A 10534-nucleotide genomic window follows, 5' to 3' on the forward strand; every position below is an offset into this window, starting at 1 on the left:
AGTTGTCTGAAACCACTCTGAGCCAACAGTCCTAGACACTATGAAAAGAAAGACTGACAGATGGAGAACAAATAAGCATTCTGTGCAGTCCTACAGCACATTTACAGTAATCACATGGACCTAATCATGGGCGTAGGTTTAGCTGTAAGCATTAGGGGGGACACATAAAAAGAAATTGAGCGTCAAACACAAAATTCCCTGCATTCTGGTGAATTTATGGTGCAAATATCGTTATTTATGTAAAAGGAAATGTATTGTTTAAAACTATTTTTTAGGAATCATGTACATGTCAACAACAAATCTGTTAGAGAATGAGACCTTGTTAAAGCTAGAAGCTCCAAAGTTTTAATCTACATTAAATACATGAAATCACATCTTTCTATTTTTCACGCTCATGTTGTGTTCTTTAACCCCCCGATGTAGCAAAGTAGACACAGTTCTGTTTTCCGTACATTTTTTAAGCCCCCTGAAGCTCTTTTGGGAAGTGGGTTGTTTTTCATATTGAGTGAGTGGGGGCGTGTTCACGATCACGGAAGGTTTGTATCATGTGGATGCGGCGAAAGTTTTGTTGTCATTACTTAGAATTCCTCATGGGGGCGACAGAAACTACGCAATGTAGCTTTAAGTTAAAGGGATATTTCACCGCTAGAAAGATGGATATGTATTAAATTGAGTCATTTATGTAGTAGAAATGTGATTTTTTTTTTTTTTTTTTTTTTAGAAGTTCTAGACCGAGAAAAGCCAGAAAATTTATTTTTGGCTCATGTGGATGAAAGACAACAACTCCCAGAATGCACTTGCTTCGCTTCCCTACGAGTCCACTCCCAAGCCAGGCCTACCGGTTACAGACATAGACAGAGGCAGTCAAGTCAACTCAAATGTGTTTTATTGTCATTTCAACCATATACACGATGAAATATAAACCGTGGCTCAAGTGGTTACACAATTAAAATATATAAAAACGACATTATATAAAAACGACATACGAAACAGGCTACATTTAGTGCACACACATTATAGGCTCCGTAAAGTTCAGCTAACGCATTGGTAGCATTAGCGCTTGGTGGGATGTAAACACAGAGTATAAACACAGCCGTGAATTTGCGTGTAATGTAGAATGGTCGGCATTTAACAGTCACAAACTCCACCAGCAGTTAGCAGTTAGTTGGATAAAAGCACCCCATTTCTGCACCAGTCCCTGTCCGTGTTAACACAGCCCACCTCCACGAGTCTTACCCAACAGAGCAGCATCTGGCTAGCAGGCCTGTTAGCTGGAAAGCGGAGTCTAGTACACTATTGTTCAGCCATGTTTCCACAAAAACAAAAACACATCAGTCTCTGAACTTGGGTTGGGAGTTTCGTTGAAGTTGGATGTAGTCCAGTTTGTTGTCTAATGAGCAGACACTTGCAAGCAGGATGGGTGTGACAGGTGACTAGCTCGAACTCCTGCCCTCGGTCCGCGTTTCCGCTTTTGATGTCCCCTTACTTGGCTAGCGGCATCGAGCGACACCGCAGGCTGAGGTGCTGGTCTCCGTAGCAGGCGAAGCTCGCGTAGTGTGTCGAGTATTCCGTCTGTAATGAAGTTTCCTGCATATTCTCCGATCTGTACCAATGTATCCCGGTGGTACACATGTGCGGTAGTTTGAATGCACATAATTGTTTGCTGCTGAAAAGAGAGAGCCTGTTTAGCGTAGCTTCAAGATGGCTGACACTCGACTCACATCGGTAGTGACAGTCCCACCCCCTATGGGCGGGTTGAAAACATACGAAACTAGCTGGCTGTAGTCCATAGCCTTTGGGCAAAAATGCCTCAGATGACGCTACATGACGATTTTTGCGTCATCAGAGGCTTTTTTCCAGACCCACAATACAGAGAAATCTAGTCTCAGGGGGACATGAGGGAGGGAAGCACGGTATTTCGAAAATACTACATACATAGCTATATACAAAGCTTAATGCTAATCGGTGAAGTATCCCTTTAATTGTTACAATCTTGCAGTCTAGAGCTGTACCTTTAATCTATTCTCAAACAAACATTCAATCTCTTTAATTCTCTGTACTTTTCTCCGTCCAAACTAACCCTCCTGACAATGAAAAAAAGTAGTTTTTTTGTCATTGGCTGTATTCCCTCAGCTGATTCCAAAAAAATAAAAATAAAATAATAATTTCACTCTAATAACAATGCAGAGAAAATGGGTTTTGAGCAAACTGTGGTACAATACATTAAGTTGAAACATTTATCTTTAACATTTAATAAAATAAGTTTAAGTAAAATATAAAGAGCCACTGTCAATCAAATCTGATCAAACCGCACTCACAGATTAGCTGAGTGGTAAACTGTCAATAAATGTAAGGATGTTGAACTTGGATTGTTGCACATTTGGTTGTAAATATTTAATGATTTAAAAAAAAAAACGTAAGTTACGTGCTTTAAGCACCTTTTTAATATTGTAGCTGATGGGGGGCTGAGCCAATTGTAACTATTTTATATATTGTTAAATAGTGCAATGAACTGTAAAATCAATGATTTATAAAGTCGACTATATTTATTTGTATACCTGCAAAGGTCCACTGTCTAAAAGTTTTGTTCTATATATAATAAAACAGCAATTTACTAGCAATCATTGTTCTGAATCCATGCTGAAGCATACTGGAATCCACCTCATGAAGCTTTGGTACATATAGCTACGGAAAGTAACGCGTTGCATGTGAAATGTATTCCACGTTTTTATGACTGTATGGGTTAGGGTTACACATTAACTGCTGCTGTATAAGAGCGCAAAGATACGCGTAGCGAGGAGGTCGGGGTGGATGGTTGCGTACACTGCCAAGTTTGTGTCCCAGAAGAAGGGGAAAACACAGGGCTTTCCCAGAAACGCGGCTCATGTTGCAGCGACGATTCTGGGGTCAGCTGAGAACAAACAACTAATTGGTTTTATAAACGGACACAGGAAACAGGACTTATGATAACTTCAGGTTGCACTGTTGATTTAGGGGACAATAATACATTAAATAGCCTCCTTACATTAAAAAACGCCCAGGAATGAAGCCGGTTTGGTCTTCGTTAATGATGGTAGCAATAATGGCTTCCAATCACTGCGCAAGGACATTAGTTAATATTAGAGCTGTCAATCGATTAAAAACAAAAATCTAATTAATTACATACTCTTTGATTAATTAATCTAAATTAATCGCATACATCATTGCCCGGTGCCTTAACCGATTTAAGTTAAGTTAAAAAAAAAGAAAAAAAAAGAAGGGTACTAAACAACAGTCAGCGACATTAAAGAATGGCTTGTTTATTGCTAGGCCATATGGTCAAAATTAAATGATTTAATAATAATGTAATAACTATAACAATAACTTATTTCACTAGTGAATTGCTGTTGAATGAGAAAACAACCACCAGATGGGAAAAGGGCCTTTGAACTTTGAATGCACCACGAGACTGTAGGTTACCAGTTTCATTGAACGCACCGTCTGTGTTTTTCTGACAACGGCAGCTGCAGATTGTTACATCCCCTCTACAGTAAAATGCAGTCACACTTTACACCGTTTAGCATTAGCTGTCAGCATTGTAACCGTGTGTAATCCAGCTGCTAGCTAGCTGTAGGCTAACGCGGCCAGCTGCTTCATATGCGCTGGCGAGCAACACGCGGCAGCAGTGTTTCTGTTGCCTGTAACGTCTGTTTCAGAGCATCAGAGAGAAGTGCAGGCATATCAGTGGCACCAAAATGAGGCACCGAAATCCGCGTTGCTATTCGGTCCGGTAGATTATAGATACAGGTTGTGAAGGGACCAGTGCCGTATTAGCACCGGATTTTGGTACCCAACCCTATTCAGGAAGAAGACTTTTATAAGTAAATGTTCCAATCAATGATCCAGGCAGCACATTCTCGTCTCCCTCCTTCATTTTACAGTCGAATGGTGACTAGAACAGCTCCGGGTCAAAGTTCAATATGGAATGGATTAATCTGCGTTATTTTTTTTTTTATTTTGACAGCCTTAGTTAATATTTTATAGTCGCAACACAGAAGGCTTATCGGCCTATAGGAACTACACTCCAACGGATCCTTATCATTTTTCATTAAAACTGAATTGTCGCTTGACAGAGAGTTTGCAGTAAGTTTCTGGTGCCTTCCCTGTTCAAGATAGCCTAATAGCATTTGCTATTTCTTCAGACAATGTGGGCTGTTCTAAGGACGACTGAGAGTCATGAGCAAGTTTTGGCATATCTAAAGAATTAAGAAATTAGTGAATTTCAGACACATTAGTGTCGGCCTCCGATTGATATAAGGCAGAATAATACTGTTTAAACTGGTCGTTGATGATTTGAGGGTTGTGTGATATTGTGTCAGCATCTGCATTGATCTTTGGGATCATCTGTTCAGTTGAATGCTGTTTGAGCTGAAGCGCAAGGAAACTCCCTGCTTTATCTCCATGCTCATAATAAACCTTGTTTGTATTTAAGAATATTTCTTTCTGCTTTCCATGTCAAAAGTGTATTAAATTCAGATTGAAGCAGTACTTTTTCTTTGAAAAGATCTGGTGTGGGTGAGAGAGCATAACGTCTATCAATATCTGAGATACTGTGCATCAAATCTTTAAGTCGCTTGGATCGCTCCTTGTTTTTATATGCAACGTAAGAAATAACCCCTTTCAGAGATTCCCACAGAATACTTCTTGAAAGCGTCCCGGGTGTCATTCATTTCTTGGAAAAAGTCAATCTGGTCACTGAGATATGTTTTAAAATGTTTACATGAGAACAAGTGAGGGTCTAGGCGCCAAGTGTGCCGGGGTGCTATATTACCTTGAAATATTATATCTATTTGCACTGAGCTGTGGTCTGATAAAACTATGCTATGGTACTGGCTATTAGGGTTGGGCAGTAATATATGTATACCACGGGGTCACTCAAAACATTCCTGTTGGAACTCTTTGAACTGTCGGAGCTGGAGAAAGCAGACCGCCTGCTGTCCCTGAACGGCCTTGGCGACAGCAAGCCGTCCGAGTTAATGGAGAGGATGCTGGCTGTGCTGGGCGCGGTGGATCCCTCATTTTTGGATCTTTCATTTTCCTGCGGCAGCTTCCAGCAACCGCACTGGCCTGCTCCCCCCTCTCTTCCTCCAGAGACTATCGAGCGCTGGCTGTGGAGGCAGACAGGATTTTCCTCGCCAACCGGCAGCAGTTTGTCCACGCGCTGCTGCCCCCTCAGCACACGTCTGCCCCGCTTGCACTCCACAAAATATAATTTATGTAATTATGTGTGGTTGTCATCACGTGACAGTGTGGAGGAGAAAATAGTTTTTTGTAAGTTGTTGTTATGTTATTATTGTTTCAGTATTAGTGTTTGGTATTCAGTTTCTGAACGGTGCACAAGCCAACAGTTTGGTGACGCCGTCTGAGCCTTACGTCATTAGTCATGGTAATACCGTATACCGCGGTAAAATAGGGAGGAGGTTTGACGGTATCAAAATTTGGATACCGCCCAACCCTACTGGCTATAGGGGATTAAAGAAAGTAATTGGTTATCCACAATGAAATAGTCAATCCTAGAATAGCTATGGTGTACGGGGGTTTTTTTTGCCCGCCACGGATCTGATAGGCCACAAGAATGGATGAAGGAGTTAATAGCCACTGCAGATGATGACAAAGTACTGTTTGGTCTTGGATTCAACCTGTCGAGCTGGGCATGTAGGACGCAATTGAAATCTCCACCTAACACCAATTTAAAGGAGTTAAGGTCAGGTAGAGCAGAGAAGACATTTATGAAAAATTGTGAGTCATCCCAATTTGGTCCATAGATGTTAGCTAATATTAATGGTGTATTAAATAACCTGCCCACTGCAACAATATATCTCTCATTGGGATCAGATATAGTTTCAGAAGGTTCAAAAGGAATCCCCTTTCTAAGCAGAATTGCTGTTCCTCTGGCTTTATCGAATCGTGAATGATATACCTGCCCGATCCATTTACATCTTAGCCTTTTGTGTTTCCTGCAGAAATATTACATCAGGCTTTAACGATTTCAAATGACTGAATATTTTATATTATATTATTCATGGCTTTGACATTCCAGCTGATAAAGGAAAGTGCACCCTGTTGCTTATCTACGTACATTTTCAGGGGTCATATTTCTGCAATTGAAAAAATGAACTGGACCTGGATGTTGGTAAAATAACAAATATATGTGTGTGTTTGGGTCATGGTATGAAACAAAAACAGCACAAAGAGACAGAAAACCGATTAAAACAAACAAGCTAACCAACCATCCTGGATCCCTGGGCTGGTATTCCTTGAACCTGAGACTGCTCTAAAAACACCCATCTCTCTCCTAAGCATATAACACGTAAAGACAAATCTAATCTCTAACATGAACCATGCAAGGGCAGAACAAAATGCAACAGGGCCATTCACCAGATACCAGTGCCATCTTTTTAGGCATACCTTAGCATTTACAGTCAGAGACTAAATATAACTGAACTTAATATTGCTTTATCAACCACTATAGGCCACTTTATTTTTCGCTACACATTTGTCCATCATGGCTTTTTAGTCCACAGAGTGCTGCCTTTCTTGTCATACACCTTTTTCCGTTAGGGTCGCAGACATCAAAAAGTTTGGTCTTTAGTCCACACATAAAACGCAACCAGCTGTAGTAGCCAACTTGTGCCCTGGGCTGCAGCATAGTCATATAGCCTCAACAGTACCTGTCATGGCCCAAAATGTCGACTTTCACTCTCCCACCCTCTCCCGCTGGTGCAGATTATCCTCAATAAAGCGATTTGCCTTGGTCGGGTCCTCAAAAGATCTTTGTTCGCCAGCTGAGGTCGTAATTTTAAGTGTGGCTGGATAAAAGAGGCCGTATTTCACACCTGGACAATGGCAAAGTAATCCCCGGACTTCGGTGAACGCCGCTCTCCTCTTCCTCACCAGAGGCGTGTAGTCGGGGAAGCTATAAAAACGCCTGCCGTTGTGGAGCAGGGGACCCGCACCCATGGCCTTTCAGAGAACGTCTGCTTTCTCCTGAAAGTAGTGAAAGTAGATTATTATTGGCCTCGGGGAATCCCCATCTTTGGGTCTCGGCAGTAGGCTCCTGTGCGCTCGGTCAAGCGGCGGCGTGTAATCCAGGCCCAACGTCTCCTGCAGTAGTTGAGCGTATTTTTCAAAATCCGTCCTCCACACCGATTAACCTGCAGTTATCTGTCCGTTGTCGGGACTCCAAATCTTCAGTCTTGTCCATCAGCCGGTTTACTTGCGAGGACAGGGGGGCAACTTTAGTTTCGAGCTCCATGACCCTGGTTAGCATAACCGTTAGCTCCCTCCTCAAGGTCATCAATGCATGTTGCAAACTTTTCACTTTCTATCCACACATCTTCGATTACTTTTGTAAATTCGGTGCGCACACTCAAGATTTCCGACCTCAGGTCACTCGATAAGTTATCTATTTTTTTGTGCAATTCACCTGCAAGCTGCCATCATGGACAAATCAATCTTAGCACACACTGCTCAGTCTGCTTTAAGGCGGCCATTATTGCGTCGGCATTGACTCCTGTCTTCCAGGTGTGTCCGCGTCAGGCGAGTCCGAGGCATCAGGGCCTGGCCTCAGCTTTTGAGTTTTCAGCATTTTTAGATAGTTTTACCTGTCACATCGAACTAAAGACGATTGACTTAAAGGGGTGATAGAATGATTATATAGGGTATTTTACACTGTTCCTTAAGGTCTCCTAATAGGGTATGTAACATTGGTTGGACTGAAAATTGCCCGAATGCTATTTTATTAGGCCCTTAACTACCCTGTGTATATGGCTCTATATGGAACAAGAGCTTTTCTTCCAAATATGGTATGCTCATGAATATTTAGATGAGCTGCACGCTGATTGGTTTGACTGAACCACATAGAAACACATTGGAGACGAGACAGCAGGTCTCATATTTCAGACACTGAAAGTTATACATTGTTTGTCGGGCTATTTCGTTATTAAATTCACTTCTGAGACTTTTTTAAGCAAGAAATCAACTATATAAAGCTCAAATATGGGCCATTTTACAAAAATGTATGGCTAATTGCAAATTTGGTAAGACGTGTCGGACTTTAGCTAGGAGCTCCACACAGTCTGACGAGAAAGCGGCAACCTCCATACACAGTGAAAGCCACCATTTCCCTGGGTACTGGACTACTGGAACACTCGGAGCTTCACGGAGCTCCGCGGAGCTGGCTGGCTGCCAGCTGCCGGCTTAACTAGAGTAGCTATATTTACAGTTTGAATTTCGTCACGCCACTTATATAACATCTACCCCAAGGTCTTATAAAGCTAACAATGGTGTCCGATTTCAATTTAATGAATTTTTGTGAACATTACGGGTTTCGTTAGCTGCGACTGTCCCTTCAATCCTATGTGTACAGATCGCGGCTAGTTAGCTTCATTTTCGGCGTAATTAGAATATATTTACAGTTTGAATTTCGTCACGCCACTTATATAACATCTATTCCATCTAATTTCAATTTAATGCATGTTTGTGAATTTCAGAGGAATTCTAAGAGGAGGCTAGCTAGCTCTCATTGATAGAGCTCCATCCAGCCGCAGTCTCTATCAATGAGACTCGCGGACAAGAGGCGTTTATTTCCCTGATCGTTGATCATCGATGTTTAAATAAATCAACACATTATAGTTACACACATTATAAGATTAACTGGAACCTGTGGTAAGAGATTGCTGGCGTAACAAGCTCGCTGACGTTTGGTAGTCCATTAACCCAAAAAATGGTGACTTTGCGCGGGTATGGAGTGCCGTGGGCTGCCAGCCGTGACGGAGCTCCATCTACCTCACAGCAGGCCGGGGTCTGTGAAGGAAGGCAGGCCGGCGGCGAGTCAGCAACACAGGCAGCACCGGCCGCTGAACTCTGACACACAGTCGGACAAAATTGACCTCATAGTTGAATTCTCGCATAAAAAAGTCTCAGAAGTGAATTTAGTGGTAAAATACCAGATGAACAATGTATACAATTTCTGAGATCTGCGCGACCTATTCAGAAGACTAAGCTGACCTCAGATCAGTGGTGTAGCCTATGTAAATGTTTGGGCGTGACAAAGATAGAGGCTAGAGCCAAATGAGGAGGAGCCGCCGAGTTGACGTCAACTAGGCGGCTCGTTGAGATTTGCCCGTTTTCAGAGGCAGTTTCAAATTGTGAGATTTGCAGAGGAAAGAGGTGTCAATGGGATTTTGAGGTTCTATGTATGTCCTAGTTACCCACTAAACTGTCATTATTCAACTATGACAAGGTAAAATCGGTTATCACCCCTTTAAGTACGTAAGCACTTTAGACACACTTTCGCACCAGGGAAACAAGAAAGGGGAGGAAAATGTATTCTTAAATGTTCTTTCCAAGCAGAGCTCACAAAAGCGTGTCCTCACACGTCGCTACTCCACCGGAAACCTCCAGGATTTTACTTTTTAACAGAAAGGTCGACATGCTTAGAAATCCCTTCCATAATGTTGTCACTTAGAATATTAATCTGAGCATGTCAATATGGGAAAACAATCACTTTTGTGAACGTAAATTGATGGTGCACAATTGCCCCATAACTTAAATTGTAGCTTGTTTCGCCGCTGCTGACAGTCTTGCTTAATACTGGACCAATTTCCAAGGTTGTTCCCATCAGTCACCTATACACAAAAACATAGGAAAATAGGGTCCAGGTTGAAAAAAAAACAGTTACCCTTTACGTTCAGTTCTTGAGTAAAGGTTATTAGGTACAGAGAAAAACAAAAAACTTTCCCCCAAACATCAACAAGAAAGTGCTCCATGCAGACAACACTGGACCCACAAACAATAACTAACCCTCTACAACACTGTAACCTGCTCCAAGCAATTAATGGACTTTATTAAGATCATAGGTGTCAGCTGTTTATTGACAACGCAATCCATATTTTGTACGGAATAACACCTCTCAAGCAGTCAGGTTAATTGAGGCCATCTGTGTTGTGAACACTGCAAACATTGCAGCAACAACTAGCACTGAGCTTTATTTCCATTCATTTGCTACCCCTGACCTGCAGGCAAAGCAGTCGAGCACCGCTGCATTCTCCCTGGAAGTGAAAATGGTGACTGATGTAGAGCCAAAGTTTGGAAGCACACAGGTCCAGAGGAATAAAGTGTGGTGTTTACGACTGGTCAGACTCAGCAGAGAGGGAGAGGAAACGCAGGAGACTGAAAGCAGTGAACACTGGTGACGAGAACTTTATTAATGGTGGGAAAATAGTTATTTTTAATATATCTTTCTCTCTCCTTTACAGGCTTACCCATTCTGAATTACTCCTCTTCTCTCTTCCATTTTATTCTTCTCTACCTGAAACCCATTGATTCCAACTCTGTACTTCCAGTTCCTCTAGTATGCTCTTGTTTTCTCTATTAGTAGTAAGCAGCAGGGTCTTTGGGGCCTGACATGTCGAGCTGACAATGAATGACTTTGATTGATTAAGACCCTTTGTGTCTTCTGTTAAAACTTGCATTTGTTCACTACAGCCAATAG

At 41.9% G+C, this 10534-nt stretch overlaps 1 protein-coding gene across 1 annotated transcript in view; it reads left to right on the top strand.

Moving 5' to 3' along the window:
- The window catches only part of LOC144529957 (carbonic anhydrase-related protein 10-like), a 117113-nt gene extending 116682 nt beyond the window's left edge, over window positions 1–431 (top strand). The window contains exon 9 of the mRNA XM_078269324.1: window positions 424–431. Within this exon, the coding sequence (XP_078125450.1) occupies window positions 424–431 (8 nt within the window). The remainder of the gene's footprint in view (window positions 1–423) is intronic.
- The last annotated feature ends 10103 nt before the right edge of the window (window positions 432–10534 follow it).

This window comes from Sander vitreus, chromosome 15 (genome assembly GCF_031162955.1).
Source record: "Sander vitreus isolate 19-12246 chromosome 15, sanVit1, whole genome shotgun sequence".
Classification (NCBI taxonomy): Eukaryota; Metazoa; Chordata; class Actinopteri; order Perciformes; family Percidae; genus Sander; species Sander vitreus.